Raw genomic sequence first — 19,639 nt, forward strand, 5'->3', positions numbered from 1 at the left:
TTTAGTTCTGTGTAGAATTAAGCTAGGCATCACTAGGCGTCTGTGATTAGATCGTCTAGTGGCACCTAACACTGGCGCCATTTATAGATTCAGGCCCGAAATGTATCCCGAAACCCAGAGCTCATCTTAATTCAATCACCTATGAATCCCATAGTAAATCAACAATTTTTTAAAGTGTGCTCAGAAAATTCAGAGAGACCAGCTGGGGCAATCTGTCCCCAAAAGTAGTGCTCTACTCACATGAATCAATCATTGTACCCCATTCACCGAAGGTCCATCAAGCCCAGTCTCCTGTTTCCAAAAGTGGCCAACCCAGTTACAAGTGCCTGGCAAGATCCCAAAGAGTAAAACAGATTTTACGCTGCTTATAGTAGGAATAAGCAGTGGATTTTCTGAAGTCCATCTTAATAACGGCCTATGAACTTTTCTTTTAGGAAGTTAACAACGTAAGAATTGCCACTGCTGGGTCAGACCAGTGGTCCATCGTGCCCAGCAGTCCGCTCCTGCCACGGCCCTTAGGTCAAAGACCAGTGCCCTAACTGAGTCTAGCCTTACCTGTGTACGTTCTGGTTCAGCAGGAACTTGTCCAACTTTGTCTTGAATCCCTGGAGGGTGTTTTCCCCCTATAACAGCCTCCGGAAGAGCATTCCAGTTTTCCACCATTCTCTGGGTGAAGAAGAACTTCCTTACGTTTATACGGAATCTATCCCCTTTTAACTTTAGAGTGCACCCTCTCGTTCTCTCTACCTTGGAGAGGGTGAACAACCTGTCTTTATCTACTAAGTCTATTCCCTTCATTATCTTGAATGTTTCGATCATGTTCCCTCTCAGTCTCCTCTCTTCAAGGGAGAAGAGGCCCAGTTTCTCTAATCTCTCACAATACAGCAACTCCTCCAGCCCTTAACCATTTTAGTCTCTCTTCTGTGGACCCTTTCAAGTAGTACCGTGTCCTTCTTCATATTTGGCGACCAGTACTGGATGCAGTATTCCAGGTGAGGGCATACCATGGCCCAGTACAGCGGCATGATAACCTTCTCCGATCTGTTTGTGATCCCCTTCTTAGTCATTCTTAGCATTCTGTTCGCCCTTTTCGCAGTGGCATAGCAATGGTGGGAGACGCCTGGGGTAGTGATGCCCTCACCTTCATCTCCGCCCCCACTCCTTCCCTGCCCTCCCCCATGCCCCTTCCCTTCCCCTTCCCTCTTTAATTTCAGTGGTGCAAGCAGCATCTCCAATCTGCTGCCCATGCCAGCCTTGGCTCTCCCTCTGATGTCACTTCTTGGTTCCACGACCAGGAAGTGACTTCAGAGGGAAAGCCGAGGTTGGTGCAATCAGCAGACTGGAGATGCTGCTTATGCCAGTGAAGAGTTAGAGGCACGGGGGAAGGACATGGAAGAGTTAGGAAGGACAGGAGAAGAGTTAGGTGCAGCAGGGAAAGACTGGGGGAGGAGGGAGGAGAGGAGGAGAGTTGCAGGTGCCCTCCAAGGTAGCACCTAGGGTGCTCCATCTCCCTTGCCCTCCTTACTATGCCACTGTACCCCATGCTAAGGTGACCCCGAAGCTGTGCGCAGGGACAACGGGACAGGCGATCGCTTCCCCTTCCTCCCTCTCTCCAGCACCCAATTCACCCCCCCCCCCGGGTCCGCCACCGCCGCTTACCAGCCTCTCTCCTTAAGTCCCTCCAGCGCTGATTCTACCCCTCCCACCCACCCCACCCACCCCGGTCTGCTGCCACTGCTGCTTCTTGCCACCCAGAAGCCTTCATCCCGACGTCAATTCTGACATCGGAGAGGAAGTTCTGGGCCAGCCAATAGCTGCCTGGCTGGCCGGGAACTTCCTCTCCAACATCAGAATTGATGTCCGGAAGAAGGCTTATGGGCGGCAAGCAGCAGCGGTGGTGGACTGGGGGGGGTGGGGGGGGTTGATTTGGCGCTAGAGGGAGGTAAGGAGAAGTTTCGAGAATCTGGCCCTGAGCGCCTTGAGTGTATTACGTGCAACTCAAAAGGGATGCATTCCTAGGGTAAGGTCACGGGGAGACCTGCTTAAATCAGTGTGGAATTCCACGAAACTGTGGTGACCTACTCTGCAACTCTATGGCAGTCGCAGCAAGTTGGAGACAGCTTATAGCGTCGTGAGCTTACCTCCTGTAAGGCTGATTTATGGAAGCATCTATCTCTGGTGTGATATTTAAATATAGATGCATCCGTCTTTATCTGACACTGAAAATTACAGTAGCAAAAGGGCAAAAATCAGTGATTCTAGGCCAGCTGCTGCCTTGACATAATATGGGAAGCCTTGTAATTCTGGCTGTAAAATGACAAAACACTGAAACGAAGTGTGTCAGATGACAATGGAAAAATTGAATAGAGCAATATTATAGTTTGGAGGTAGTGAAGGGGGTGGGGTGGGGATGGGGGGAAGGAATAGATCTTTAATTTTATGTTACTGTGAAGCACAGCTGAAGGAAGGCTTCTGGGCAGCAAGCAGTGGCGGCGGATCGGGGGGGGGGTGAATCGGGCGCTGGAGGGAGGGAAGGAGGGAGGCTGGCTTTGGGGGAGGGGGTGGGACAAAGGCTGGAAGGCAGTGAGGGGGACATAGAAAGGGGTACTAAGGACATGGGAAGGAGGCACTGGGGGCACTAAGGACATAGGAAAAAAGGAGGGAAGGAATAGAAAGGGACAATTGTTGGGCCTGAGTGCAGAAAGAAAGAAAGGATGCACAGTCAGAAGGAAACTCAACCAGAGACTCATGAAATCACCAGACAGCAAAGATAGGAAAAATGATTTTATTTTCAATTTAGGGATCAAAATGTGTCAGTTTTGAGAATTTATATCTGCTGTCTATATTTTTGCACTATATTTGTCTATTTTTCTATAGTTACTGAGGTGACATTGCATATTTTAAAGTCATCTGCCTTGACATCTTTGAAAACCCCCAAATATAAATGATAATTAACATTTTTTCTGCGTATAGTGTGCTTTGTGTTTTAAAAAAAAATGTTATGGTTACCATTATGAATTAATAAGATATTATGGTGTACATGAAAAATGAATGGAAGAAATTGGGGGGCGGGGCTAGGGCGGGATTGGGGGTGGGACTAACAATTAATAGATGTCCCGTTTTGATGAAAAAAATAAATGGTCACCTTACCCATACCCCTCCCTGCTCTGCCCATATGTGCATCCCCTTGCAGTTACGTGTTAATGCACTTTTGCATTAGTCTATAGAATAGTGCATATATACATATAAGTGCCAATGCACAATTATAGAAATGCCCTTCACAGCTCCTCTGTGCCACAGTCTTTCTCCGCCCTCCCTACACTGCGAAGGTCCACTTTGATTTCATGAAACCAGGATAAAAGTCAGTGAAACCTTAACAACCTTCCAGTCAAGGCTTCTTGCTCACAATTTCCATCCCTCCTCCTATTGCTTCTTCCCTTTCCCTCCCCCCCCCCCCTCCATCCCACAGTCAGATTAAGTATTCCAAGGAGACAATTCCTTGGTAGGAGGAAGGCCCAGTCTCTCCATTCTTCTAGTTGCTGCTGCGCAATACTGAGCGAGCTTGGCAAAGTATCTGGGCTAGGTCAGCCTGGAGACATAGTGGAACATCTAATTTAAGATGTCTAAAATAGATGCCGGAAGCTGGAGAGATGCTGCAAATCATTTACTGCCAGGGAGTCAACAGTAAATGGGACATGATTTCAGCCCAGCAAGATCTGATAGGCAAGCATCAGGGAGCTCTGCTAGTGCTAACCTCCCTGAAAGATTTTCAAGGCCTCAGCAGCAATGGGTGAGCAAACTTCCCAGCCAAGAGAGACAGTAAATTCTCCGTCTGCCGAGCAACTCTTGCAGCACTTAAAGGAAATGTCCTTTATCTTTCTAGCCCTTTGCCATCTTTATTTTCTTCGCAGGTCTCGAATCTGACCCCAGTCTCTTTATCATCCTGTCACTTTCTGTGTGCCTAGAGAGGTCTCTGGTTGATCTCTTCAGATAAGGACTTATCACTGCTGGGGAAAATGCCAGCTTTGGCCAAGTGAGATGAATACTGTACTATGTTTCAAAGCTGAGCAGGTGAGTCCTAGTACTGGCGATCTGATATGATCCAACTGCATTGCTACAGTTGTCAATTTAAAAATAAATACCAGTTAGTTATCCAGCCACTTTCCCATTCCTGCTTCTTTGTCCCCCACAGTTTACCTTAACCTCTTTTCCCCTCCCAGACTACCCTTCCCCTGTGGACTTTTTCTAATGGAATAGAACATAAGAATCTGCCTTACTGGGTCAGACCGATGGTCCATCAAGTCCAGTAGCCCGTTCTCACAGTGACCAACCCAGGTCCCTAATACCTGGCCCAAACCCAAGGAGTAGCAACATTCCATGCTACCGATCCAGGGCAAGCAGAGGCTTCCCCCGTGTCTTTCTCAATAACAGACTATAGACTTTTCCTCCAGGAACTTGTCCAAACCTTTCTTAAAACCAGCTGTGCTAGCCGCTGTTACCACATCCTCTGGCAAGGGTCCTACTGCAGTTACCAAGCATGGAGTAAAGGAAGCACTTGAAATCAGTTAGCATTTGGATTTAAACAAAGATGAAATTGCTAAGACAGAGATCTTAATAAAATAAAAATAGTAACTGAGTACAGACAAAGCACACACAGAGGTAATATATTTTGCTAAAGTTACTTTTCTTTTTAACATACTTCCAGCATTCAACATAAGTATAATGATAATTACAAAATCAACACCCCCCCCCCCAGGAAGGCCACATTAAAAGCAAGCATGAGAGTACTTGGATCTGTAAAGATGCAAATATAGAAGAAACAAGAAATCAGATATAAAATATCCAAGCACTCCAGTGGCATAGTAAGAGGGGTGTGGGGAAGGCAGTCCACCCCGAGCGCAGTCTTCCTAAGGGCGTGGCACCCCTCCTCTTCTCCTTGCCATGTGCGCGTGCCCTTGTCTTCCCCTGTACCTTTTTTACTTCCCCAGCTCAAGGTTGCTGCCCGCGTTGCCATCGGTGACATCACTGTTTGACATCACTTCTGGGACCCACCCCTAGGAAGTGATGCCAAAGGAAGAGCAGACACCGACATGGGCATGCCGCTCATGCCGGAGAAGTTAAAATGGTACGGAGCAAGGAAAATACCAAACTAAATACATGGAATCATAAGACTTATCCTGAACAGAACATAATCTAACACCACAGTCATCCAGGGCAATCAGCCAGAGAAATTGGAGTGTGTCAGGAGCATGCAACATGATCCTCAGGGGGATGAAGGCTAGCAGTTGCCTAACCCCTGGTAAGCTTTAGTTTATGTGGCCAGAGCATGTCTAAGAGCCAGAATACCTTGTGTGACTAGAGTGTGGCCAAAGGCCTGAGTACATTGTGTGGCCTGAGTATGGCCCAGGCCCAGAGTGACCTGAAGTGAGCAAATGGTATTCCAGACCCCTGCTAGAGTTCAGATTGTGACAATTTGTGGCAGTGATGGGATTGTGAAACTGCCTAATATTCCCTTAGAAAAGATGGTACCCTGAGCCCTGAAGTAAAAAGATGGCTTTAGAGAGAGGGCTACAATGGTTAACCAACCAGTTACAGAGTCAACAAAAAACCATGTTGCAACTACTTGAAGCACAAGTATGAGAGTTATATTGTCTCGCAGACAGGGTCCAACAAACCATTTCCCGAAGGCCATCAGAACCAGACAAGAGCCCAGAGGCACCCCAAGTGGAATAAAAAGATTGGATGAAGACCTAGCCCTGACCAAAATGGGACCTGGGGATGATCTGGAGGCCTATTTAAATACCTTTGAACATTTTCTAGCGCCATTATCTCAAGAAAGATATAGTGGTGTGAGAAAAGGTGCAAAGAAGAGCGACCAAGATGGTAAAGGGGATGGAACTCTTCTTGTATAAGGAAAGACTAAAACGGTTAGGGCTCTTCAGCTTGGAAACGAGACGGCTGAGGGGGGAGATATGATTGAAGTCTACAAAATCCTGAGTGGAGTAGAATGGGTACAAGTGGATCGATTTTTCACTCCATCAAAAATTACAGACTAGGGGGACACTCAATGAAGTTACAGGGAAATACTTTTAAAACCAATAGAAGGAAATTTTTTTCATTCAGAGAATAGTTAAGCTCTGGAATGCGTTGTGGTAAGAGCAGAAAGCGTAGCTGGTGTTAAGAAAGGTATGGACAAGTTCCTGGAGGAAAAGTCCATAGTCTGTTATTGAGAAAGACATGGGGGAAGCCACTGGGCTTGATGGACCTTACTGGCGGGTCCCAGTAAGGCTATTCTTATGTTCTTATGCCTACTCCTCCTTTCAAAGGTTAAATTTAAAATCTTATTCATGGGATTTAAGGGTGCAGTCTCTGTTGAAACTCCTCCCCTTCTGCTGTGGGGCACAGAACTTTCCTCAGTTATTCCTTTCAGTTATTGTTTGTTTATTGGAAACTTCTATACTGCTACTAATGACTGGGGAGTCAATTCTGAGCAGTTTGCATGAGCTTCAGTAGTGATGTTACAATACAATACAATACAATACAATAGCTAAGAAGAAAAAATAATAATAATAATAATTTAAATTGAATCAGGTTGGGCAGACTGGATGGACCATTCGGGTCTTTATCTGCCGTCATCTACTATGTTACTATGTTACATGAGCTAAATATATGTGAATCTTACCTATTTATACCATCTGTATATATATAATATTGTTTCTGTATTGTCATATGCTCATCTTTCTTTGTATTATTTGTGATTCACCTTCGTGTTCCAAGGGAGGGTAGCTTGCTGTTCCTCCATGTTGCTATTCCCCCTAAATGTTTCTTTATTTGGTGCGCCAAGGAGCAGGTAAAGCCAGAGGGGGCTCCCGTGCCAGCGATCCTTGCCTTTCTACAAGCTGATCTCAAAAAGGGCCTTGCAATTTGGACCCTCAAAGTGCAGATAGCCGGTAACTCCTGCATTCGGGCGGCCTTCTGTCTCTGACTTCTAACCTGGATGTCTCTCATAAGAACATAAGCAATGCCTCTGCTGGGTCAGACCTGAGGTCCATCTTGCCCAGCAGTCCTCTCACGCGGCGGCCCAACAGGTCCAGGACCTGAGCAGTAAACTAATTACTCACACAAATGACTATGGAGAATTTAGAAAACACCTAAAAACGTACCTGTTCTCGAAACACCTAGGTAATGAACCAGGACAATAGCCCCCTTCGCAATATCATTCCCAAAACTGAATTTGTAAACTGTTAACCCCCAATCACAAACTATGAATACCCCATTCAATTTATGGAATTTTTCTAATTCTTTGTAAGCCGCATGGCACTTCAAGGCCCTGCAGCATACGAACTGTTGTTATTATCATTAATGTTCCCATTATCAGATGTACAGTGGTGCCTCGCATAACGAACGCCTCGCACAGCGAACGCTGCACACAACGAACTTCATGTCTTGATTCATACAATGAACTTCGTTTCACACAACGAAGTCGCCCGAGCTTCCACGATCGCTGCCGATGTATTGCATCCTTCCGCGCAGGCACTGCAGGCAGTCGTTAGTCACTGCTCTTAACGTGTTTCACATAACGAACTTTTCGCATAACAAACTTGCTCCTGGAACGAATTAAGTTCGTTGTGTGAGGCACCACTGTACACTGCTATACTCTGTAATTCGCTGTATGTACAGTTTCTCTTTATTGTAAACCGCCTAGAAGTCGCAAGATTGTTGGCGGTATATAAGAATAAAGTTATTATTATTATTATTAAACTAGCAATTATTCAACATAAGTTATTTGGTATGTGCTTTGTGTGAAGCGCTTCCTCTACGTATCTATACTGAAAACATGTTATCTTTCATGATGGAGAAGGTTTGAAGCATATCTTATCAAACAGCCTTCCCAATGATCTATTCCTGGGGTTACCAGTTACAATAATTATTATTGTTAATTTATTAGCAGGATTGTGGCTAGGGAAGGTTTAAAGGGATTTTTGCAATTTTTGGGTGGTGACAGATTTAATGGGAGGGAGGGGCTTTAGCAGCAGGAAATTAAAAGTAGAAGGAATTATGAAATCACTGCATTTAGTGTTAGAGCAATGGGCTGAGAACCAGAAAAGTCAGGATTCAAATTCTGCATAAGATATGACACAGTTTGGACCAGTCCCTCTATCTTACATTCCCTCCGATACCCACTTAGATGGTAAACTGTGCAGTGCTATGTCTTGGGATTCACCACCAGTTCTATGAACCTACAAACCATGATGTAGAATCCCCAAGTTCCTGATTTATTTTCCTTCAAAACTGCAGGCTGAGCTACAGCCTCAGCACCCTGAGGTTGTGGGTTCAAATCCCATGCTGCTCCTTGTGACCTTGGGCAAGTCATTTAATCCCCCGTTGCCCCAGGTTCATTAGGTAGAGTGTGAGCCCACTGGGACAGATAAGGAAAAATACTTGAGTAACTGAATGTAAACCACTTAGGCTATAAGTGGTATATAAATACTTTAAAAAATAAGACGCTCGTCAAATTAATAAACTCGTCAACAATAGCAGGGGGATGTTGTGCAAGCAACATTCACAGTCTAAAGATCTAGGAAAAGGCATTCCCATAGCTTGGCTGAAGTCATATACCGTACATGTGTATTTTATACTTCTGGAGTAACCAAAAAGGAGTCGGCATAACCAGGCAAATGTTCCAGGAACAATGTTACCACAACAAACAAAGAACCTCAATACTGTACTCCACTGTCCAAAGGAAAAACTACAAACAAACACCGGAAAATAAAAACTGGCCAAGTAGAGTGGGGGAGCTAGACACTTACAGGTTTATTAGTGACATAAAAAGACATAAAAATGAGTCCATAAAAACGATAACAGCTGGACATGGTAACAATTGTGAAAAGGGCGAACAGAATGCTAGGAATAATTAAGAAGGGGATCACGAACAGATCGGAGAAGGTTATCATGCCGTTGTGCCAGGCCATGGTACACCCTCTCCTGGAAAACTGCGGCAGCACTGGTCGCCGTACATGAAGAAGGGCACAGTACTACTCAAAAGGGTCCAGAGAAGAGCGACTAAAATGGTTAAGGGGCTAGAGGAGTTGCCGTACAGTGAAAGATTAGAGAAACTGGGCCTCTTCTCCCTTGAAAAGAGGAGACTGAGGGGACATGATCGAAACATTCAAGATAATGAAGGGAATAGACTTAGTAGATAAAGACAGGTTGTTCACCCTCTCCAAGGCAGAGAGAATGAGAAGGCACTCTCTAAAGTTAAAAGGGGATAGATTCCGTACAAATGTAAGGAAGTTCTTCTTCACCCAGAGAGTGGTGGAAAACCGGAACGCTCTTCCGGAGGCTGTTATAGGTGAAAACACCCTCCAGGGATTCAAGATAAAGTAAGACAAGTTCCTGCTGAACCAGAACGTACGCAGCCAGGTAAGGCTAGTCTCAGTTAGGGCATTGGTCTTTGACCTAAGGATCTGACCCAGCAGCGGCAATTCTTATGTTCTTATGAGGAATTCCACTTTCATATACACAATAGTAGTGGAAAATGATGACCTAAATTCAGTATATCAAATCGGCTGACCAGTGGTGTAGCAGCGAGATGGATATCGTAGATGAATGGTCCGTGTTTTGGCATATAAAGATGCCTTCATCAGGAGTCCAACACTGACATCATCCAGCTGATTCAAAAAACAAATGAATAAAACGCACCATGAATAAAATTATTAAAAAACACAGACGCTGAACCAAACCTTTCTTGAACAAACGCTTGGTCCCAAATTGTGAAGTAAATTGTGTGCATAGACTTGATGGAAGGTGGCTTTTTTTTTTTTTTTTTTTTTTTTAATTTTACCATTTTACTACTGCGCCATCCCACCAGTTGGGATTGGTGGTGGTTGTGTCAGCGTGAGCTTTTACTTCTGTATAATCTCAATTCATTGTGCGCATTTAGCCCTTCCTTTATGAAGCCTAGCGTTTATAGCGCCAGCCACGGCGGTAACAGCTCGAATGACTGTCAGAGCTGTTACCGCGGTGGCCAGTGCTAAAAATGCTAATGTGTTTTTGTAAAGGAGGGGGTTAATGCAACGTGCAATAGGACTCCTGATGAAGGTTTATTAGCTGAAACACAGCCTGTGTAGGGTCCACCTTCCATCAAGTTTATGTACACAGCTAATTTCACAATTTGTTAATGTTAATGTCAACATTGTTTCTGGAGCATTTGTCTGGTCATTTCCACTGCTTTTTGGTCCTCTGTGGGGGTGTTTGATTTTATTTTTATTTTCTCCTACATTATACCTTTTTCAGAGTAGATTTGTGTTCTATGGGGACTAGATCTAGGACTCCATTTTTAATGGGAGTCCATATGCGCACCTACGTATTTCTAAAAATAAGTTCAGAGCCAGCACAAGACATGAACCAGGTAGAGCCCTTGTTCAAAATCTAGAAAATCCTGAGCAGTGTAGAATGGGTAAAAACGAATCGATTTTTTACTCTTTCAAAAATTACAGACTAGGGAACACTCAATTAAGTTACATAGAAATATCTTTAAGACAAATAGGAGGAAATATTTTTTCATTCAACAAATAGTTAAACTCCGGAACTCATTGCCAAAGGATGTCATAACAGCAGTTAAGGTTTGGAGAGGTTCCTGGAGGAAAAATCCATAGCATGCTTTTGAGACAGATGTGAGGGAAGCCACTGCTTGCCCTGGGTTCGGTAGCATGGAATGTTGCTACTGTTTGGGTTTTTGCCAGGTTCCTGTGATCTGGATTGACCATTTTGGAAACTGGATACTGGGCTAGATGGACCATTGGCCTGACCCAGTATGGCTATTTTTCCTGATATGTTTTTTACATTTCATAGTTGCCAACCCCTTGGGACTTTCTCAGCACGATTAATATGTCAACAGCTGTCCTCTGATTTCATACGCACACATCAGTTTACTTAACCCCTTTTTCCAAACTGCTGTAGAAGTTTCTACCATGGCTCTGATGCTGCTCTGATGCCCACAGGAATTTTATTAGCGTTGGAGAAGCATTAGAGCATTTAGCGATCTGAGCTGTGGTAGAAATCTCTTTCACGGCTTAGGAAAAGAGAGGAGGGGGAAATCTTGGTTATTGAGACTATTTATAAAGAATAAACAAAAGGAATTTCTTGGCTGTAAAATTCAAATGTTCCCTGGCGTTGCAAGGGAAACGGCAAAAACGTAGACGTGACTTCCTTCTTTTGAAACCGGGGGTCATCTCATTGGGGGCTACATTTTATTTGAGACACCCTTGTAAGTGCATTGTCCGTGATCACTCAATTAAATATGTATTCTTTGAGCCCCAATATTTGACTAATTTTCTGGCGATGTCCCGCCTGGACAAAGAGAAAACTTAAGTTTGAGCTCTAAAAGAAAAAAGTAACTTCCTTCTCGATCTATAGGAATAGCATTACTTTTTTGATTGTTTTTTTTCTTATGTTCTCACAATTAATTATTGGATCTAATTCTTGAGCTAATTTTACCATAATAGTTTTTCTTGTACTGCTTAACATTGTTAAGCATGGATTTATATGATTGTAATATGTTGTGGTTAAAATTGCTTTCTGTACAAGTTTACTTGATATAATATTGAAATCAATAAAAATACTTAAATATAAAAGGGGGGGTGTTTGACTTACTTGAGGGTTTAGTACTTACCAAAGTTCCTCCCCTGTTGTACAAACGCATAGCGTGGGTTTTAGCGCTGGCAGCGATGGTAACTGCTCTTACGCTCTATGAGCATCAGAACAGTTACCGCCACTGCTGGCGCTATATCCAACGCTATGCGTTCATAAAAGAGGGGGTATGTGATAACACCTTTAGTTTTATTATGCATATATATATATATAAATATATCATACTTTTTTATTATTGCAATTTTTATTTAAGCCCCTCCCCTTTTACAAAACCATAGCACGGTTTTTAGCACCGGCTATACGCTACGGTTTTGTAAAAGAGGTGGGGGTTACTTCTAGGTTAATCCAATTTCTTTTGTTGGGAGTGATGTTTTATATCTCCTCGGTGCAGTTGGTATATCCATATTTTTATTGTTTTATCTTATTAGTATATTCACACATCATTTGCGTATGTGTCCACTGATTTGTGTTAACGTACTCCATTTACGACTCTTTTTTATTTTGTCATAGAAAACTTTGTACCCATAGGTTTATAGAACTTTTTCGGGATTTCTGTTGTTATTGCATGCTTTGTTGATGATACAGGTTAGTCCTTTTAAACATTGTTTTTGACTACTTTATTGATTTTTTTTTTTTTTGCTTTGGCGTATTTTAAATGAGCCTCTTGATTTTGACTTGTAATCCTGATATGTTTTTAGTTCAGTTTCTTGTTATGTCACCTTATATTAAGCATATATTTTTATATTTTGTTTCTTTCTCTGTAGCAATGTTTTAACTTTTTTTAACATGTATATATATTTTTTTGTTCGTTTTGACCGCTGAGGCAGGCGATTCATTCACCGAAACATGGTGCCATGTTGGATCTGTTAGATGTGTGATTCAATAAACCACATTCCTGGTCGTCTTGAGTGTCCTCCTTGGTTTGGAAGTCCACAGTTCACCCCCACTTTTGTCTTTCTTCTCCACTGGTCTGACCCAGCATAGCTATTCTTATGTTCTTAGGGTGCCTTAAGCTCAAAGGCCCCAAAAGCCTGACTTCTTGGCTCAGTCTTCATTATGGCAAGAGCTGTGCTCTCTTCTCTGTAGGGCCCCAGCATTACAGCAAGTTTAGGTTCAAACAATTTTTATTGATGCAAACAATAATGCTATCAATACCATGAAACACAAAAGATTCATAGTACAAATATTGAGGCATCATATTCAACATAGCTCAGACTTCAGTTTTAAAATTTCCAGAGACAAATATGCCACCATTGCAAAAACTATATTATCTAAATATAGTTGAAGAGGAAAAGGACAAGTCAATTGTTCATCCTGGAGAATTAGACCTCACTGGGATGTTAGAATCTTCACGGATTGAAATTTCAGCGAGAGCCACTTTGTTAGTAACTTTTGTTTTCTTACAAGATAAAGAAGCTCTTCTCCGCCTCTATTATAGAACTGAAAATGTTGAATTTTACAATCACAAAATTGCAATTTTTCCTGATGTTTCAAAGTGGACGCAGCTTAGACGGAAAAAATTTCTGACATTCCGTCAGTCAGTTTTGGCTTTGGGAGCTACCTTTCAACTCAGGTTTCCTTGTAAATGTTGTATTACCTATCAAATAAATAAGTATATTTTTTATGATCCAGAACAATTGCAATATTTTTTGGAAGGTAAGGCTGCCATTAAGGCTCCTGACCCCTCTGTAATTTCAACCACTTAGGACCTAATGTAATTAACCAAAGAACCCTGTACATTTGTGGCATATGCAAATATGACCGAGTTTAGTTTTCTTTAATTCAACTACCCTTGATTGTGTATGGTTTCACTCTCCTTTAATGTGGACTATAATCATTGTACTGGAATTTATGATTTGATAATAATTTCTTGAATGTATTTAGTTACATGTATCAAAGTGCTCTTTGTGATCTTTGATGTGAAAATGAATAAAATAGATTTAAACATATTCAACATAGCTCAAATACATACAGGAGATAAGAACAGCAACAAAACCCCCCTCTCAATCGACTCATGGCAAACAAGGCCAGAGTCGGCAGAATGACCCTCCGAGGCCCTGGACTCTGATGAGCCCCGAAGAAGCCACTCCACCTCCCTCCCCCAACTCATCCCCAATACAGAAACCTATGACTAAGTGCAAGGACCATACGAACCCCCTCCCCCCTCCCCCCATTGGTACTCCCCATCCCATCCCGCCAGGAAGCACTAGGCTCTAGCACCCCAGCAAACTGATCATCCAGTTCAGGTCACCCATCTTAAAATCGCACTCCGACCCTTTTGGTATAAGGACTGCAAATATGGCTCCCAGACATTCAAGAAGTACAGCAAGTTTAAACATGAGAACAGTGTGGAGTAGAGCACAGCAGTGAGAACAAAGAGACGTGCTCTGGCCACTGCAAAAGAGCTGGCAAGGCAGATAGCTTCCAATATAGACTGAGGGGACAGAGCAACAGTTGGCTCAGGCAGTGGCCGTAGCAAGGGTGAGAGGCACCTGGGGCAGTTGCGCCCCTCCCCCGCCCTCTTCTCCACTTGCTCCTTCCCCACCCCCTCTGGCTGCGCACGCACCGCATATCCCGTACCTCTGTAGCGAGCAGCAACCCCCCAACCTGCTGTCGCGCCAGCATCGGCTCTTCCGCTGACATCACTTCCTAGGCGTGGGTCAGAGGAGACGCTGGGGGTTGCTGCTCACACCAGGAACGTTACAGAAGGGGAAGGGAAGCGGGGCACAGCCGCAGCAGTGGGGGGGAGCAGGGAAGGAGCGACGGACAGAGAGGAGGACTGGTGCCTGCGCCCTCACCAAGATGGTGGTGCCACCGGGCTCAGGGCACCATAACCCTTTGAGCTAGCACTGAATAGGTTAAAAGAGAGATGCCTTTTTGTACGTCACATATGGACCTCCTGTTATAAAATCAGGCTATTAGTTTTCATAACACGATCCCCTGGATTCTACATTCTGGCTTTTCTTCCGAACACTCAAAACTACATACACAAATCTGAGTGCACATCCAATTTGCCTATGCAATTTAATTAACAAGCTAACCGATGCCAATAACTAACTGGGGGCAGAGCTCGAGTTCAAAATTTTTATTGGAAATTTGGGAATGATAACAAAGGACATAGACCACAAAAACAGTGAAAGTACATTCAACGAGAAAGGTGACTAAGAAGAACAATTACATTCTACTGTACAATTAGCCCCTTGTAACCAAACAATTTCCAAGCGAAGTCATAAGACATGAGGCTAAATATAGTATGTGAAGAGAGGAAAGAAAGAAAAGGGTACCAGAAAGAAAGAGACAACAGGTTGCAGGAGTGGTCGACTAGCCAGATTGTATAAAACCATCCAGGAATTTCCATGGTGAGGGAGGATGAAAGGTTTGTAAAGACAGTCTAGAAATACAGTGTTTTTCAAAAGCATAAGATTCACACTTATTGTAAAGGCATAGTGAGTTCCACCAGAAGGAGTAATCCAGCAAGGAGGCTGATTTCCAGTTCTTAAGAATATGCATAACAGCTGTTACTGGGGGCAGAGCTAATTTGCAACAATTCGGAATTACATGCACATCTTGCTAAGCGCTATTCTATAAAGATGAATGTGTACATTTTGAATGTGCAGCTAAGAAGGCCACATAGGCATGGATGAGTCAGGGGTATTCACTATAGAATGTGCCTAACTTACACAGGAGGATTTAAATCAGGTTTCAGTCGGTGTAAATCCTCAATCCCAAAGTTGGGTGTGGATCCTGGCACTATGCACAGAGATTGTATTTCATCCCTTTTTAATTTGTATAATTATTGGATTGTTATTCGCTTAGTAATTCCAGATAAGCGATTTTTATCAAATTTTCTTGAACTTGAAACTTATTTTATTTATTTATTTATTCAATTTTCTATACCGTTCTCCCATGGGAGCTCAGAACGGTTTCCATGCATTTTTCCCTGTCTGTCCCGGTGGGCTCACAATCTATCTAACGTACCTGGGGCAATGGGGGGATTAAGTGACTTGCCCAGGGTCACAAGGAGCAGCGTGGGATTGAACCCACAACCTCAGGATGCTGAGGCTGTAGCTTTAACCCCTGCGCCACACTCTCCCCCGAATTTCCACTGCTGGGTCAGACCAGTGGTCCATCGTGCCCAGCAGTCCACTCCCGCGGCGGCCCTTAGGTCAAAGACCAGTGCAGGCCCCCAACTTGGAGTGCCGTTCATAGAATAGCACTGAATGTAGTCCTATATGTATTGTATATAAGGCTCCACATTCCAGGAGCCTTTTATAAAATATTTTGCATGCACAGACCTACAGGTGTGACAACCAGGTGAATTGTCACAAATAATTTCAAGCCTGCCTTCTTTTGAAAGTGGCATAGCCCAAAGATAAGGTTTGGGGCCCCTCCCCTGTATCTCACCTATGTCCCTGCATGTCTTAACATGGGGTGAACAGAAAGGGAGAAATTTCTGAGAAGAATGTATCTTGAATTAGTCCAATAAAAAATACCTTATTTCCTTTGTTTTGTGGGTTTTTTGTTTTTTTTATTTTGTTTTATTTCTATATATTATCTGGGAATTTGCACATAAACCCAGATCCCAGCCTTGGCTCCAACTGAGCTACAAGTTTAAAAGAACAGAAGGAAGGTACCGAAACAAAAGTGTTTATTCTGGATTGAAAAATTCTGTTTCTAATTTTTTATTATTATTAATTTTTTTTTTTTTTTTTTACAATATCTTATTAAACTGGTCCTTCGTCCCTCGGTGGTGCTGTCATCGTCTTCTCCACCTTGCTGCAGGTTAAGTCCCGCTCGTTCTACCTCAGGTCCACCGAGGTAGACTGTGACGTCGAAGGACGTCACCTACCCGCCCAATCCGTTCTCTCTGGAACTCACGCTGCCGGATCGCTCAAGAACCTCTCCCAAGAGCTCTACTCCCCGCCCCTTTTATCCTATTTTGGAGAAGTGGGCGTGCAGACCGAGGCGGAGCCGCGGCGAGGAGGCGGAGTCGGGGCGTGCCTGGCTATAAGAGCTGCCGCAATGGCCGGCTTGTGTCAGAGCGCGGGGAATGGCCGCGCCAGGCAGGTGCTGAGGGCGCAGCGGGAGCAGGTGCGCGGTGGTGCCGGGGCGAGAGATCCTTTGGGTGCTTCGTCGCAGGATGTCCAAGGGCTGCCCGCGGGACTGGTGAGCGGATCCGAGGTAAGGGCTTGACCCCTTTGCTCATCGGCGATGGTCTTGGCGCCGGCCCGGCACAGACTGCTGCTGTTGCTCTTGCTTTTGGCCCCCAGCCTGGGCTGCGGTCCCGGCAGGGGCCCCGTGGGTCGGCGGCGGTACCTGCGCAAGCTGGAGCCGCTCCGCTACAAGCAGTTCGTGCCTAACGTGCCCGAGAAGACGCTGGGAGCCAGCGGCAAGGCAGAGGCCAAAATCACGCGCAACTCGGAGAGGTTCCGGGAGCTGGTGCCCAACTACAACCCGGACATCATCTTCAAGGACGAGGAGAACAGCGGAGCGGACCGGCTAATGACCGAGGTACCGCTGCAGGGTTTGGGGGGGGGGTGGAATGGGGTGTTTCCACTTCATTCTAAGACATCGGAATTCTGGCTTTTGTATCCCTTCCCCCAACTTCAAAACTGTAAAGACCTAATACTGTATGTCAAAACACTACCTTCCAAATCACCCCCCCCCCCAAAAAAAAAAAAAAAACAAAAAAAAAACCCACAAAAAACAAAACCAAATTATGCGACCCGAGGCTGGACCTTACCTTCTGCCCCTGAATCCAGCTCGGTCATTATCCCTAGTTTTCGTGCATGGCATGAGAATTATCGCGCTAAACAATCCGAACAAAACTGAGAGATAATCAAAAACAAGAAAGAATTCAAAAATAACACATATATTGAATAAAGAATCCCTTGTGAAAAAAGCAATTTGTAAAATGAATCTCAAAGAATAGGTGTAGTGCACAAAAATAATCTAATTTTATAAATACCTTAAATACTTTATTAGCTTAATTTCATTCTTAACATCAAAATACATCAAGACTCTCAAGACACATACAAATATGCAACTAAAAAACATACGAGTACAAATACAAAGACAGCACATGGGATGCGCATTGTTCATAGAAAAAATAAACAGTAAATAACTTAAGAGTATTATCGCCCCAACCTAAAAAGAGATCATTGCATTGTGCTAATGATCTATCTTAAAATCAACACATCTTTGTAAACCTATTGTTGTTGTAAACTGAGTCTTTAGGGGATGATCTGGTATATAAATCTAAGGTTTAGATTAGAACACACACACAAAAAAAGAAACCCAGTAATTTCAGTCAAACCAGAGCTGCCAAGTCGGTTGAGAGCGCCAGCTCAAGCCGATGTAGTGGGAACCAGCTGGTGCTGGACCTGGTTATACAGTGACCCGTGCAATGGCTAGGAATTAACAGGAACGACTTATTAAGAGATTGGCAAACTGGTTGCCTCATAGCAGCTCCGTTCGTGCCAATAGCCAGACTCTTCCCTCTTCTGAAGAGCCCTTCCACCCCCCCTCCCACTACAAAGCTTTGCCATTGTACCAGGGTATCTCAGTCAAGAAATGAAGGCAGGGAACAAAAAATAAATACCAAAAGGTGTCAAAGATAGGGAGTGAAAAGTTCAATATGCACCAGGGAGTACTGAACAGTTCTCAGCCCAACCATGATGGTCGGATAGGGTTCATTCAAAGATCTGAAACAAAGTCAGAACCAGAGAATTTCGTTTCTACAGACTGGCACTTAACCGAAGAAGGTGATGCTCTCCAACTACAGTGGCAAAATAACGCTCGGCACTTAAGAAGTTGGTTGGTTGGGCCGAGAACTTTTCAGCATCCCTCGTACCGTACCTAAGCCTTTGACTTTTCTCTTCAGAACACTCTTTGTATATTGCTCTTATGCGAGGATGACAGGTGTTTACTAACAACAGAGATCCAACACTCATTCTAGCTCGGTCTTCATCAGAGAGCGCCTCTCCGTAAGACCTGTGTTACTTAATGCTACTGAAAGTACTGTCTTCTCCCGGCAGACTCTGACCCTGAGTTTACTATACATTGTTTCAATGTCATTAGTGATGCTAATGACATTGAAACAATGTCATTCACATGCCAAGAATGTGAATGAAAAAAAAAAGAAAAAAGAATCTAGCGCTTGGGATCTCAAAATGAAACTCCAAGGTTCTTGTGACCTGGGTTGGCCGCTGTTGCAAATGGGATACTGCGCTTGATGGACCTGTAGTCTGTCCCAATATAGCAACTCTTATGCTCTTAAGATGTGACATGCATGAGCAATGATGACCCCCCCCCTACAAGTAAATAAAAATACCAAATTTAAGCTAGGGTTACTTGCTTATGAAATTATAAACGATTGAAACTTCTATCGGATCAGATCACCTAATTAGGATGTATAGACTTCCACTTTATTCATTCAAGTTCTAGTGAAAGTGCTACAATTTATAACTGGAGATCTAAATTTACAGTAAAACCTTGGATTGCAAGTAACTTGGTTTACAAGTGTTTAGCAAGACAAGCCGAAACATTTTTATTAAATTTTAACTTGATATACAAGCATTGTTTTGCAATACAAGTACGGTTCATAGACAACGGTGTGCCGACAATTGAGCGCAGTGCGCGCCACTCTAAATTACAGTTTTTAGGGGCTCCGACGGGGGGTTTTGTTGGGGAACCCCCCCAGTTTACTTAATAGACATCGCGCCGCCGTTATGGGGGGTGTGGGGGGTTGTAACCCTCTACATTTTACTGTAAACTGAACTTTTTCCCTAAAAACAGGGAAAAAGTGAAGTTTTCAGTAAAATGTGGGGGGTTACAACCCCCCACAATGCCCCCACAACACGGCACAATGTCTATTAAGTAAAGTGGGGGGGGTTCCCCCCCACACCCCCCTGTCGGAGCACTAAAAACAGTAATTTAGAGCGGCGTGGCGGTGCGCGCTGCGCTCAATTGTCTGGGTGCGCTCAAT

At 43.8% G+C, this 19,639-nt stretch overlaps 1 protein-coding gene across 2 annotated transcripts in view; it reads left to right on the plus strand.

Annotated features, from left to right (window-relative positions):
• The first annotated feature begins 16,700 nt into the window (after nucleotides 1-16,700).
• The window catches only part of DHH (desert hedgehog signaling molecule), a 56,903-nt gene continuing 53,964 nt past the window's right edge, over nucleotides 16,701-19,639 (plus strand). For both annotated transcript variants that reach the window (XM_033939619.1, XM_033939620.1), the window contains exon 1: nucleotides 16,701-17,163. In XM_033939619.1, coding sequence (XP_033795510.1) covers nucleotides 16,864-17,163 — 300 coding nt within the window. In that variant the 5' untranslated portion in view covers nucleotides 16,701-16,863. The remainder of the gene's footprint in view (nucleotides 17,164-19,639) is intronic.

This window comes from Geotrypetes seraphini, chromosome 3 (assembly GCF_902459505.1).
Source record: "Geotrypetes seraphini chromosome 3, aGeoSer1.1, whole genome shotgun sequence".
Classification (NCBI taxonomy): domain Eukaryota; kingdom Metazoa; phylum Chordata; class Amphibia; order Gymnophiona; family Dermophiidae; genus Geotrypetes; species Geotrypetes seraphini.